This window comes from Alosa alosa, chromosome 20, assembly GCF_017589495.1.
Source record: "Alosa alosa isolate M-15738 ecotype Scorff River chromosome 20, AALO_Geno_1.1, whole genome shotgun sequence".
Classification (NCBI taxonomy): domain Eukaryota; kingdom Metazoa; phylum Chordata; class Actinopteri; order Clupeiformes; family Clupeidae; genus Alosa; species Alosa alosa.
The window spans coordinates 24,099,254-24,114,314 of NC_063208.1; the positions used below are offsets into that span (position 1 = coordinate 24,099,254).

At 44.4% G+C, this 15,061-nt stretch overlaps 1 protein-coding gene across 1 annotated transcript in view; it reads left to right on the forward strand.

Moving 5' to 3' along the window:
- Positions 1-3,227: 3,227 nt before the first annotated feature.
- The window catches only part of fhod3a (formin homology 2 domain containing 3a), a 93,428-nt gene continuing 81,594 nt past the window's right edge, over positions 3,228-15,061 (forward strand). Inside the window, 2 exon segments of the mRNA XM_048229242.1 lie at positions 3,228-3,719; positions 10,364-10,476. Coding sequence (XP_048085199.1) covers positions 3,555-3,719; positions 10,364-10,476 — 278 coding nt within the window. The 5' untranslated portion in view covers positions 3,228-3,554.

The following is a 15,061-nucleotide window of genomic DNA, read 5'->3' on the forward strand; positions in this document are numbered from 1 at the left end:
ATGGGCATGAGATGACAAGCCCTACAGAATGTGAATTTTGCATAACTTTTCAAAGAGTGTAGCCGTCTATGAACGTGCCAGTTTTGTTGGGATTCTGTTGTAAATGCTTACGCCAGAAGTAGCCAGCTAGATGTGCTTGCAAGTACACTAACTGAATTGTAATCAACTAACATTGGCAACAGAGTATCCTTATTTATTTATCTATCTATGGTTCTTCACTGTCTTCTAGTGTGTATATTAGTACAGCGGCTAAGCAGCAGAGTCGTTCACTTTTTGCAGAAAGCACAAAACTTGGCACAGTTATACTACTACCCCTAGTGATCAAAAGACCCCAGCACATACAGTATAGTGCCCCCAAATGGCCACCATCTAGACTTCACATTTTACTAATGCTTTTTAATGCTGCTATTTACAGGGTCTTCCTATTTTCACTACATTAATTGTTGTAATTGTATGTACCGTTGTCGTATCTATCTCTTGATAAATCTCATTTTTACTTAAGTCTAAATCTCTGACGTTTTATTCACTGATTTGTTGGTTTGTTTGTTTGTTTGTATTATTACAACTTTTCTTTTTTCTTCTCATTCTTTTATCTTTATTATTGTGTTAAATGCTTCAAATGTAAAGAACTTTGAGCTGCATTCTGTGCATGAAAGGTGCTATACAAATAAAGCTTATTATTATTATTATTATTATTATTTACAGTACCCTCCACAATTATTTGCACCTCTGCTAAAGTTGACTAAAAAGAAGAATATAAAATCATCATTTGGAAATCATTTTTATGCTCATTGAGCTCAATGCAAATCAAACCAGCTAATAGGCTAACTGAAATATGCCAATCTCTAGGTATGGGGAAGGGTATGTGATGATGTGGGGCTATTTTAATTCCAAAGGCCAAGGGAACTTTATCAGGGTGCATAGTATCCTGGATCCATAAAATAACTGGCCTTTAAAAATGAAAATCTGCCTGCCTCTATGGGAATTTAACATGGGGTGCCAATACTTATGACCCCTGTATTTTAAGGAAGAACATTTATTTATGTATTTATTTATTTATTTATGATTGATACATTATTCATTCACAAAAAAAAATGGATGTGGATGTTGGATATTTCCTCATTTTTTATTTAAGGCATTAAGATCAATTTCCAAAAGATGATTTTATATTCCTCTTTTTAGTCAACTTTAGCAGAGGTGCCAATAATTCTGGAGGGTACTGTAGATTCCAATATGGCTGCCATGTGTAAGAGAATAAGGCAATTATTCTCTATTTTGGTTGATGGAAGTAACTACCTACATTGTCAATAAATTAATATTCTACACTTTTCTCTTCCTGAGCAAACCTTAACTCTTATACACTACTCAAAAATTGAAAGGATCACTTTGATGCACATCGGGATGAAAGGGGTGTATTCCAAGTACGTGGTTTAGTGACAAACCTGGATAAGTTAACTTAGAGTAAATGGTAAACCTCCTATAACAAGTGTGTTGTTTTGTTAGAAGAATGAAGCCATACAGCTCTTCTATTAGGTTTTACCACTTACTCTGAGTTAACTTACCCAGGTTTGTCACTAAACCACATACTTGGAATACCCCCAGATCTCAATGGGGAAAAAACATCATGCTGAATATCTATACTGATATGGACTGCATGGGTAATGTGGAATGAAAGGATGTCACATTGTTTTTTTGGGGGATGAAAATAACCAATCTATAGAGGACTGAATTCAAAGACCCACTAAAATCAAAGTAAAAAAAATGTGGCAGGCTAGTTTTGCCTAAATTTCATTGCAGCAACTCATAATGGTACTCAGTAGTTTGTATGGCCCAAACGTGTTTGATGGCATCAGGGCAGGCTCCTACTGAGACGGCAGATGATGTCCTGGGGATCTGCTCCCAGATGTGGACACGGCCATCGCTGTGCAACCTGGCGGTGTTGGATGGACCAAAACATAATGCCCTAGAGGTGTTCAATTGGATTTAAGTCAGGGGAGTGTGGGACAGTCAATCAATTCCTTCATCCTCCAGGAACTGCCTGCACACTCTCCCTCTAGTGGCCGGCCATTGTTGTGCACCAGGAGGAACCCAGGACCCACTGCACCAGTACAGGGTCAGACAATGGGTCTGAAGATTTCTTCCCGATACCTAAGAGCAGTGAAGAAGTGAGGAATGCCGTTGTCTTGAGGTCTGTGCGTCCTTTCAAGGATATGCCTCCCCAGACAATACCCTGGCCCACCACCACACCGGTCATGCTGAATGATGTTCAGGGGGGTAAATGATGTTGCAGGCAGCATAATGTTCTCCACCACATCTTCATGTGCTCAGGGTGAACCTGCTCTCATCTGTAAAAAAAGCACAGGGCACCAGTGGCGAACCTGCCAATTTTGTATTCTATGGCAAATGCCAATTGAGCTCCACAGTGCTGGGCAGTGAGCACAGGTCCCTTTAGAGGCCATTTGGCCCTCAGGCCATCCTCATGAAGAGGAGGTCAGAGTGTGGTCAGAGACATTCACACCATTCACACATTCGGCCTGCTGGAGGTCATTTTGTAGGGCTCTGGCAGGGCTCCTACTGTTCCTCCTTGCACAAAGGAGCAGATACTGGTCCTGCTGCTGAGTTAAGGACCTTCTACCACCCTGCCCAGCTCTCCTAGACCCTGCCTGTCTCCTGGAATCTCCTCTATGCTCTTGAGACTGCGCTGGGAGACACAGCAATCCTTCTGGCAATGGACTGCATTCAGGGGTGTAGTGGAGGCTAAACACAAGTAAACGCAGTTTATCCACCTCTAAAATTTCAGTACCAGTAGTGACACTGACCCTAGCCAAATGGGAAACTAGTGAAAAATCAGTCAAGAAGGATAATGTTCTCCACTGTTTTCTCTGTTACAAATACCACCTTTTAACATCAAACAGAATGAAGGAACCTCAAACGGCAATTTAAATAATAACATTTAATCATCTTGACGGCAAAAATATGAAAGCAAGATAACAATTGAGTTTGAGTGGCATACATTCAGGCACAGATACAATCAATTTGGGCACCAGTGCACCACGTGATGTCGCTGTTTGCCTTGCAACTCGCTTGCATCTCTACGCCGTAGATTATGCCAAAGCGTTTAAGCCGTTGGGTGAGGAGGGGGTGTCTGGTTTACCGTCAGACGCCAAGAAGGACCGGCTGTCCCGGCTATAGGTTTCCCTAGCACCTTACTGCCGCCGCTGTCATTGGACACCTGCCTTTCTCGAAGTAGCGTCGCAGTGAGCAGCAAGGTCGGTCCCCCTAGAACCGCTCAGTCAGAGCGGAGGACGAGGGCATATTTGGTCGCAATTGATCCAGTGCCATAATAAACGGCCGTCGGATCCATCGTGACATTTGCAACTGGCTGTAGAGGAGGATACATTTGAACAGGAGTAGTTCGAGTAGTGAGGCGCTGCAGCCGTCGCCGGGACAACCTGCTGGTTTTGTTGTTGTTACAGAAGAGGGGAGCACTAAGCGACGGATTTAATCATTAAACCGGGTTACCCCCACTTCGGTGCTACTTGCATGGATACATCATGGCCTCGTTAGTTTGCAGGGTTCAGTTTTTAGATGACACCGATCCATTTAACAGTACAAATTTCCCAGAGCCGACAAGACCACCGCAATACACTTTTAGGGAAGACATCCCCCTCATCAACCAAATTGCCGGTGTCCACCGACTTCTAAAAGCCCCGCACAAGGTAGGCTATGATGACATTCTGTGTTGTGTGTGTCCATAATACTGTCATGATATTCTGTCGTCATCAGAAGAAAAGGTAGTTTGTTTAGCTCTTGGCTAAGACTGTAAAGCTGTTTAGCAGTAAGCTATCCATAACATAGCCTAGTTTAGATCCAGAAACAAATGTGTGATAATGAGTTTGTTTACAAATGTGTGTTTGTGGCAGAAACAAGTTTACATTGCCATTCATAGTTCTGTGTAGGCTATGATGTATTTGGGAGTAAATATTTCTCCATTTCGGTTACACTAATAGTTCTTACAAGCCTTTACGGTAAGCACTGCTGTAGTTTAACTGTTCGTGTCACTGCGACAGGTGGACGTGAGGCTTTAGCCGAGCCCCATATCCTCAGCTACCCGTCCCATTCATTTAAAAGCAACAGTTGCATGGAAGTCATCAACAGCGCAGCACGAATATTTAAGAGGGCTAGTGTACACAAAAAACCCGTTCAGATAAACCCTCTAAAATAAATGTAACTTTAAGCCTAATTGATATGCGCAGGCATTTGTTCTATTTCTTAGGAGGGTGTGAAACTAACACAGATTGATGCCCCTTTAATCTCTGACACACAGGCTTCTATAATTCAACGGAACACAGTGAGTCACAATGTGTATCAAATGTACATATTCATGGAAAGATAGTCTACCCTTCCCAAAGCATTGTCCTGCACTGAATCATATTCGGTAACGCGCATTCAGGAAAATACATATTTGGGTTGGTAGTGGTCTGTGCGCGTTTACGCACGTATTATTCCTTATGTATTTATGGATAACAACACAACCAACAACAATAACAAATACTCATTAAACTGCCAAAATGGCTAGCACTTGTAGCAATATTTAAAACGTGAGATCTCTAATGCCTAATTTCTATACAAAGGATTTGGACGCATTTACGGCGTATGGAGTGTTCTTATGTCATCAATTCCTCCGCATGTGAGGTCGTAGGCTATCTGGCGGATGGGACCAGCGATGGATCAGTGTCAGAGATGCGGATTAGCTGTTGTAAGATATCATATACAGGGGATCAACAGGTTTGGGGGATAGAGCTTACTATTTAGACAGAGTAATGATTTATGTGGAATGTCTGGTGCTGCTAGAAGAGGATGTGCCAGGGAGAATGCATTCAGGCAGAGGGTGAAGCTTAAGGTTTGTGCGCAGTTAGTTTAACACCAGCCACTGTACTCTGCTGCAATATACATGCCCCCCTCCTCCGTTTCACTTTCCTGTCATCCCTCCCATGGTTTTTTTTTACTTCTGCTCTACTTTCTCTCACTCTCTTCTCTCTGTCATCTGTCTGTTCCCCTTTACTGTCTCTGTGTTCTGTAGGTTTTTTTGTCTCCCACTCTCTTATTTTAGAGACAAGGCAGTGGACTGTAATTGAATGTTATGCTAAAATCTGTAAAATATAGGTCACTTGTGCTCCTGGCCTGCGGCTGCAGGCTGGAGTTTACTCACACTTTGTTCTCGGGGCCGAGCGCGCCATGGCTTTCACTGACCTCTCCACCCCCACCCTCACTCGGTGTGTGTGTGTACGTTTCAGAGTGCACGCCAGGTGTACACATATACAAGTGCAAATGCCAAAAACACACACGCACACACACACACACACACACACACACACACACACACACACACACACACACACACACACACAGAGAGAGATGATAACAGACAAAATAGACATGCATATATATAGTAGGTGTCAGATATGCACACACACACACACACACACACACACACACACACACACACACACACACACACACACACACACACACACACACACACACACACACAGTCCCAGACACACACACACATCGTGTGACCCAGCCATCACAGCCTCAGTCCCAGGTTTCATCACACTGCCATGTTTCATCATCTTTCCCAGCAACCCCTGGCTGTTGACAGATATAATCACCACTCATCCTTTCCTGCTGTTGTTGTCCAGACCCACCCAGACCCAATCCAACCTAACTGAGCGGAGCAGAGCCCAGCCCAGCCTAGTCTCTGACCCGGCCCACAAGACCCTGGGCATGTTGCTGTCCTCTCCTCTCTCCTCTCTCCTCCTCTCCTCTCCCCCTCTCCTCTCCTCATCTTCCCTTCTCCACCTCCTCTCCTCCTCTCCTCTCCTCATCTTCCCTTCTCCACCTCCTCTCCTCCTCCCCTCTCCACCTATCCTCTCTCCTCTTTCTCTATCCTCTTCTCTCTCCTTGCTGAAGCTGTCTCCTAGCCTGGCCTCTCCCTCTCCTCCCCTCTCCTCTCCTCTCCTCTCCTCTCCTCCTCCCTCTCCTCTCCTCTCCTCTCCTCTCCTCCTCTCCTCTTCTCCTCTTCTCCTCTTCTCTCCTCTCCTCTCCTCTCTTCTCCTCCTCTCCTCTCCTCCCTCTCCTCCCCTCCTCTCCTCTCCTCTCCTCTCCTCTTGGTGAAGCCGTCTCCCAGCCCGGCCTCTCCGGAGCCTTGACCTCAGGGGGGAAGCAGCCTGTCGTTCTGGGCTCGCTGGGTCCCGTAACCACCACTTTACCCTTCTGTGTGTTCCAGTCTTTCTCTTCTCCTCCTCCTCCTCTTTCCTTTCCCTCTTTTTTTCTTTCTTTTTTTGAAGTGTTTGCATTTTGTTTATATCTTCCAGTGTTAGACATTATTTCTACAGGGATTTTCGAATGATATTAAGCTATATAGTTTATAAAAGTATACCTTTGTTTTGTGTGTGTGTGTGTGTGTGTGTGTGTGTGTGTGTGTGTGTGTGTGTGTGTGTGTGAATGAGTCAGTTTGGCCCTGGATTTGTGTCTGTTTATGTCTGAATTTGTGTTTGTATGAAATGTATTTGTGTTTGTTTGTTTGAAGGAAAAGTAGTATATGTGTAGAATTTACACGTTGCAGTTTTTTATTGTGTGAAAACCCTGATGAACTTCAGACCCTGTGGAAGTGGGAAATGGGAGTTCCTAAAAGCTTCTCGTAAGACTCACGTACAGACTCCTCACAATATGATATCCCAGCAGTGACACAGCACTCCGTGCGTCCAGGGCTGTCAGACTCATTTTAATTAAGTGTCTGAGCTTGTGGCCTTTTCATTAGCCAGCCAGCGTACACACCCAGGAGCATGCTCATCAAAGCCTCGGCAGTGAGCATCAATCGCGGGAAAGAGAGGGACCTTTATTGCGTTACGGTCCATCTCTGTTATAGGGTTGTGTTGTTGTTGTTGTTGTTGTTGTTGTTGTTGTTGTTGTTGTTGTTGTTGTGTTGTTGTTGTTGTTGTGTTGTTGTTGTTGTTGCGGACGTCTTACTGTTATGACTACTGGTATTGTGCTTGGGTGTAAACATGCGTAACACCAGCGGCATTATAAGGGGGGTGGGGAGGAGGGTCGGAACATAAAGAAGTCAGGAGTCCCAGCACTGGTCTGGGTCCTTAGTACATGGTAGGCAGTCCAGTACTGTAGTACTGCTGTAGATTTAATCTGTAACAATTGAGATTATTCAGATGACACACACACACACACACACACACACACACACACACACACACACACACACACACTTCCCCTTAAAATAAATCCCTGTCCCATTCACAGTTGCAGTCGTCAGCAGTGAGTCTCTGTGGTCCCGTGCCCGAAAGAGGCTGTGTGTATGTGTGTGTGTGTGTGTGTGTGTGTGTGTGTGTGTGTGTGTGTGTGTGTGTGTGTGTGTGTGTGTCTGTGTGTGTGCTACCGAGGAGGCTGTCGGTCGGCGATGATGGCCCAGGCCTTTACTTTTCCCAGCGTGTCAGGATGTTCTGGTTTGGCGTCAGGGGGCCTCTTTGCCAGTGTGGTGTTGGATCAGAGCCCGCCGTCAATCCGGCCCAGCCCTGCCGCTGTGTGTGTGTGTGTGTGTGTGTGTGTGTGTGTGTGTGTGTGTGTGTGTGTGTAAATGTGTGATTGATGGCCCCTGTTTGAAGATCGCCTTTATTCCCAGAGATGCTGGTGGTGAAATGCAGGCAATGACTCTTGAATAGCTTTTTCTGGGTGTCTTAAGACAAACAAACACAACCCAGGCTTAATTGTAGCAGAACAGGACCCTCACACACTTAAATAACACTAAATCTGTGTTTAGACTGTCGTCCAATTGGGGAGATAAAAAAAAACCCATTGTTTTGAGGTGAGTTTGTCGTCCCATTTGTTTACAGTCCTCTACTGTAAATATTGACACATGTTCTGTTCTGGCCCTTGTGTGGCCCTCATCCACCGTGGATCTGGAGGGGGTCGGAAACTCACTGTGGGAGGGAGCTTATTGGCTCAGTTCTATTTGAGCTGGCCGAGGGGGAGGCCTCTTTTTAAAGCGTTTTAAAGCCTGATCAGCGTGATTACGCTCTTTGCTACTCCATATTTACCCCAGTGGAATGTGAGTGAGTGGGACATTTTGAATAAAGCATTCTCATATGAATATTATAAATATAAACATACAGCCAAATACACCATTATCCCATTTTTAAACATGCCAGTGGGGTTTAAAATAAGAGACTCAGATCTGGATAAAAATAATTGGTGCTCATTTATTCAGGCCAGATTGGTCCTAAACCAGGTTTAACATAAAAGCATAAATGCTAGGCTCTGTTAAGCGTTCTGCTCTCTCTCCTCCATTTTGTCCTAGTTGGCCCTAGAAGCCGTCGGTGAGCCCCGTCAGAAAGTACTGTACACTCCGTCATTTGGTTAACACTTCCACTGTATAAATTTAGACCGACCGATTTAGATGATCTGTCTTCCTGCGTGTCTGTCTGTCTATCGCGGTGTGAGTTATGCTTTGTCGCCTTACTGCAGGGGATGTCTCTTTTGGGGGCCGAGTGGAGCATCTTAAATCACGGTTGGGGTACAGGGTGGAGCCACCCGTTGGATTTTGTGGGGTGCCCTTTACCAGTAGTATCATAAATGAGGGGAGCAGTTTTATGCTCTTTTGGCTGCTACTATCTTGGTTAGAGACGTGGTTGGGAAGACACAGGCTGATGGTGTTGCTTTGGGAAGCATGCCACAAGACAAGAGACGGTTAAAATGTCAATATTCCATGTTGTCTTGGATACCAGGCTCTGTTAGGAAAGTTATCTGCTTTTGGTTTCCGTACAGTAGGGAGTCCCCTTGTATGTGTATGTGTTTATATGTGTGTGTGTGTGTGTGTGTGTGTGTGTGTGTGTGTGTGTGTGTGTGTGTGTGTGTTTATTTGTGTTTGTGTTTGTGTGTATGTGTTGTGTGTATTGGAGTGTGTGTGTGTGTAATGATCTAATTTAAATGCACACCTGTATCTGACACCTGTTGCCATGAGACTTCAGGTTTCCATTTCCTTTCGGGGGCTGGTCATCCCCAGACAAACCAGGCTGTCTAGTTCACACACTCCACCAACCTGGGCACCTCTGCAGCTGCCTGCTAAAACATAATGGCTACCTCAGAACTCCTGTCGGCACGGCGGGGGGAAAACATTATTACACCACACACAGCGATGCGCCAACCATTGGTCTCTCTGATCAAAGAAGACCCAGTGATGACAAAACGCATGCACACACACACACACACACACACACACACACATACTCACACACACACTCAACCCTAGGGGAGTTGTTTTTCCTCCTTTGAGTGTCCGCACAGATTTACTTTGCCCCTCTGTTTTTAGTAGCGTTTGTCCGCATGTTGGCAGTGAATTGCCCCTGCCTTTTCACTAATGCAGACAAGCTGGCCCTCATGTGGGCAAGCACATGTGTGTGTGTGTGTGTGTGTGTGTGTGTGTGTGTGTGTGTGTGTGTGTGTGTGTGTGTGTGTGTGTGTGTGTGGGGGGGGTGTGTGTGTGTGGTGGTGGTGTGGTGCGGGGGTGTCACTCGGGGTTGGGTTTCATGTTCTGTGTGCTTTATGGCGGTCGGTAATTCCCTTTACGGCGCCGTAATGTTGAAAACAGGACCACGCCACAGAACTAATCCGGGTCTGTGTCGCCCGCCCGCCTGCTCAGCCCTCTCGCATGGAGCTCGCGCTTCGCTCGCTCACTCGCAGGCCGGGACCCTGTAAACGGGTTTTATTTTACGGCCAGGGATCGTTTAAAGGGGTGTGAAGAGTGGAGACCGAAAGAAAATAACATAAAGGCAAATGAAAGAAAGAAGGAGAGAGAGAGAAAGAAAGAAAGAAAGAAGAGGGAAAAAAGGAGGGCGAATTGTAGCATTCCTCTAGTGGTTATGCTTTTCACACTAGGGCCCTTGATGTAGCCATAATAGAGCCCTCCAAGGCCCTGCCCTTTCCACTACCCATAATCCCGTGCAGCTTGTGGTCTCTCTGGACGCAGGCCTTCGCTGTGTAAGGTTAAAATACCAGTGTTTAGCACAGGGACCCAATACAGAGATATATATCTGAAAATAAATACCTGCAGTATCATGTTGTCTCTTACTTTCTTATTTTCCTCTCTCTCACTTTAATTGTTGCCTCTATCTCTCTCCCTATTTCTCTCTCTCTTCTCTCTCTTTTTCTCACTGCTGTTGGATTACAAAGCAATTAGGAGTTTAGCAAAGCAAACAGAACCCACATGTGTTCATTCACAATGGAAAATTAATGGGTATTTTTCTCTCTCTCTCTTTCTCCCTCTCTCTCTCTCTCCCTCTGTCCCCAGCTCGATGACTGTGCCCTGCAGTTGTCCCACAATGGCACGTATCTGGACCTGGAGTCGTCGTTGGCGGAGCAGAGAGACGAGCTGGAGGGCTTCCAGGAGGACTCCGCCGCAGGGTAAGACTCCGACTCAGAGTCCCTCACAGACATGCCCTTCCACGTCTGTTTTGACTGGCCATCATAAACAACCAACACATCATCACCACACATTGTGTTGAGGATGAAGAGTGCAAATAGTTGGGGATTGGTGGTATGAGTCAGGATATGGTCACAGGGAGTAGACAGCTTGCTCACAAGTATAGGTAATTACACTTTGTTGACAACCAGGGTAAAATTCACTCAATCTTTATTTATTCTCTGAGGTTCATTGAGGGTTCATTTTCAGTGAAGCAGAGATCAGAAGCTGGTTGAATATCACTATCCTAGCTCTGCCCCTTAGATTGCAGAATGTGCTTGAGCATCTGCCATGTAGTACATGTACAGTATGTGGGTAATATGTGTGGTTGTTGAAAATCCACTATCCTAGCTCTGTCTCATGCAGTGCGTTCTTAAACATCTGCCATGTACTGTATGTTTGTGATATATGTGTGTGTGTGTGTGTGTGTGTGTGTGTGTGTGTGTGTGTGTGTGTGTGTGTGTGTGCATGTGGTGGAGTTTGCCCCCACCCCCCGGGTATGCCTCCACCTGCAACACCCCCCAAAGTGACAACCACTACTGTGGAATGTGTCAGATATCCACCCAGGCGCATCACGGGGGGAAATGACCTTAGCAGGCTTCCTGTGTGTGGACATTGGCGAATGGGACAGAGGAATGGGACAGAGGAATGGGACCCCCTTTGGCTCACAGGTGTTGATTTATGCACATGCTGTGCCATCTTCTGGGCAGGTGCGTAGATAGATAGATAGATAGATAGAGAGATAGATGGATAGAGAGAGAGTGAGAGAGAGAGGGAGAGAGAGAGAGAGAGAGAGAAAGGACATACCCAACCTCTTCTGAACAGAGAGGGAAACATGCAGAATGGTTTCCAAGTGTCTTAATGAGGAGAACACAACCTGTTTGGGGAAAATGTCGACATGGTTTACACGTTAGCACACAAGCAAGGGCATGACAATCATTCTGATGTACTGTATACTGTATAGTTGCTTACCATTCCTGGGGAAAAACATGTTAAGATTTCAGATTTTTTATGCAGTTGTGGTGACAGGTCTCAAGTGTTTATTGCTTTGTAACACCAGCCAAATGCTTCCTCATAGGAAGCTACAGTGCTACAATGAGGGTTAACTGTTTCCTTATGAGTGATTTTGCAATAAGATAAGATTGTGCAAACTGAATTTATTATTTAACAGGAAGTGAACTGTTATCTCAGCCAAGCTTTCACGTATCAAAACCAAACTCGGTACATGGACTCAGGACCCAATTAGGAGGAGGCTCAATAACAAAACTATGTTTTGGCCTGTATGGGGTGATGTGTTTGAAATTATTAATTATTATTATTAGTAATAATTAGTAATTATTATTAGTAATCTAAGTTAATACTTTGGGAGGTCCTTAGGCTGACACATATCAACTTTTGACATTAACATAATTGATTGGATCGCCATATTGGATTTCATCAAAAATACTGTGAAAACAAAAGTTTTCACAGGTCACAAGATAAGTCCAGTAAGATAGTTGCAATAAGATACCTTTTCTCAGTTGATATGCCAGTCACTTACCTACTTACCAATTACCCTCAGGAAACTATTGAAATACTTGACTTTGCATTGAGAACATTACAAAATATCACTATTGCTTGTGACATAATTAGAATTTTTTTTTTTTTTGACGTTTTATAATTTGAATTCAATTGAAAATAACTGTGAACTTATCATTATTGAGCAGTTGAACATTATAGAATGTAATTAAATGTTGACCTTTAAAGCAATATTACAGCCTCTCACATATGAAAGTAATGCACTGTGTGTGTGTGTGTCAAATGTGTGTAAAGTACGAAGAGTGAGAGAAGGCACAATTCTACATGTGAAAAAATATGTTTTCTCATTCTCGACATGAACAATCACATGCCGGTTTATCCAGACGTTGCAGAAGGGGAGTGAGAGCTTACGGAAAATGTGAAGCACTTGGAGTCGAAAGGCCTACTAAAATATCCTGTCCGTTGTGGGTCACTGAAAGAGCCTTCTCCTGTCTTTGTCTTTGTGGGGACATTTTGATTTTAACTTTGGAAGACCAAGCAAGCACTGACAAAGTCAGCAACTTTCCTTTCTTGGCTGCAACATGTAAACATTTTTTCCCTTTTTCTTGGCGCCAAACAATGGAAGCAGACAAACAGAGTGTGGTTGTCTGGAGAGGGACGCTGGAGGTGGTTTTGCGCCTCCACCCACCTGCAGCTGCTGCTGTTGCTGCTGCTACCTCGAGCCCGGTCAACAGCAACTGCCACATCTCCCAGTCTTACTCGTTTCTTTAAAGACACTATGTGGTTTTGTGTCCTGTACATGGGTGAATCCATGGTCCTGGGCTCAAACAGAAATTCAATGAAGATCTCCACTGAGAAAAGTCGTAGTCTAGGACTAGTCTTAATCCAACAAGTGCCTCTAAAGTTAGAACAACATGTCGAAAAATGATCTGGTGAATCCATGGTCCTGGGCTGGGATCAAACAGAAATTCAATAAAGATCTCCACTGAGAAAAGTCGAGTAGTCTAAGACTAGTCTTAATCTATGTATGAGAAACTGGAACGTTTTGAAACTGCTTTATTGGCATTAGGCTCTTGTCAGTACATATACAGTATGACAATACATTTGAACATACTGTATATGTCCATTTCTGTCTCATGGGCCTTTGCACCATCTAATGCAGATACTGAAGATGACCGCTTAATGGCCATTCAGGAACAGATACTCAGAGGATTAGTGGGTTTCCTTGTTCAGGAAGTTCACACCTGCCGGGAATAGTGAACCTGGCCACAACTTCAGAGAATACAAATGGTACATGCTTAATTGTTATGATTATGAGGGGATCCTTGGAAAATGTCCTTGGAACCTTGAGAACCCCTGGTTTGCAGTGTCTTAAACCCCGCTCAACACAAATAATCAAGACTTGACAGTTTGATGACCACCTCAGGATATTATACTACCATCAAGGGCTTTTGAATATTCGTTTATTCATATTGCCAAAGCAACATCATCTGAGAGGGGCCAAGAAGAGATTTACCTCAGCGAGCTTGCTGTCTGTGATATATTTTTCCGACCGAGTGTTTTTATGATGTTGACGTCAGCGCCATTTCTGGAGTTTGATAGTGCTGCACCATGCTGCTCTTGAAATACACGTGTCACGAGTCGGCAACGTCCATCTCCGCCGGACGCCTCTCGGACTCTCCGAGCCCCCTCGAGTGTCCCTCTAAATCCGGACGCAGCCATCACTCTTTCCATTCAAGCACACTCTAACTTTGGCCGCCCATGCGGGTCCAACATCGTTTTCCGCTGCAAGATAGCAGCTATGTCCCATGCTGTTTCAGTCTCGTCCCCCTTGCAGGGCTATATTCGGCGTGAATTGAAGGTTGTTGTTTTATTGCTCTGTACTGTATTCAGCATATAGTGTGTGTGTGTGTGTGTGCGAGTGTGTTTGTGTGTGTGTGTGTGTGTGTGTGTGTGTCGCGTCTTGGCGATGTGGGTGTGTGTGGGGGGGTTCTTGGGAGTGTGACTGAGTCTGCATTGTCTTGACATATATACTTATGTGCATGTGATGTAAGTGTCTGTGGTGTGTATGTGTGCTTGCACAGTGTATGCATGTATATGTTTGTGTGTGTGTGTGTGTGTGTGCATGTGTGTGTGCGTGTGTGTGTTTGTGCGTGTGTGCTTACATTCTATGGTTTCTCTGTGTAGACTTTCATTGGTGTGTGTTCATGTGTGTGTGGGTGTCTGCAGTGTTTCCCATACATTGACTAATCTGTGGCGGAGCGCCACAAAATAAAAATCGGCCGCCACAGATTAATATTCTATGTTTAATTTAATTTAATTTAATTTAAATTAATTTAAAGTAAATATAAGGTCAAATCCTTGCATTGCCATTGAGCTAAGCTTTTTCATACGCAGCCTTTCCCTGCCCCGCCCATGCTCTCTCGTAGCCTGCTGCCCTCCTCTGCATGTGCATTTAACAAAATATTCACGCTTTGTTGAAGGATTGTTGTTGCTACATAGAAGCATTGCATAGAAGACGCCTGACTAAATTGCTATTTAATCCGGCTTAGCATCGCGGACCATGCTGCTAAATTTGTTCAAACTGCTGCATTGAAGTGAACTCTGATAAGGTCTTATCACAACAGGCACAGCATGCTTAGCCTACTTAAAGCTGCTTGTCAATTTCGTTGAAGGGCTCATTTTATTGACTCTGACACTGAATGTTTGCAAAATCTCGAAGTAAATGGAAAAGTGTTTTACAAAATTCAAAAGTGCTTGTCCCAAGGAGAAGTACGAACCTTTATTTTAACTATGTAGAAAACGTTATGAATTGCAATTCCACACATCAGCAGCCTTTCAACTGTGTTACAATTGCAAGGGTTCCCTCAAACGTTTTAAAGTGACAGGCACTCAAATAGACCTATACACTACCAAGACGATCTTAATAACCCCGTTGTCCAAGTCAGCTACATACAAATTGAATCCAATTCTGTGGGAAACACTGTGCCTGTATACTCACAGAATAGC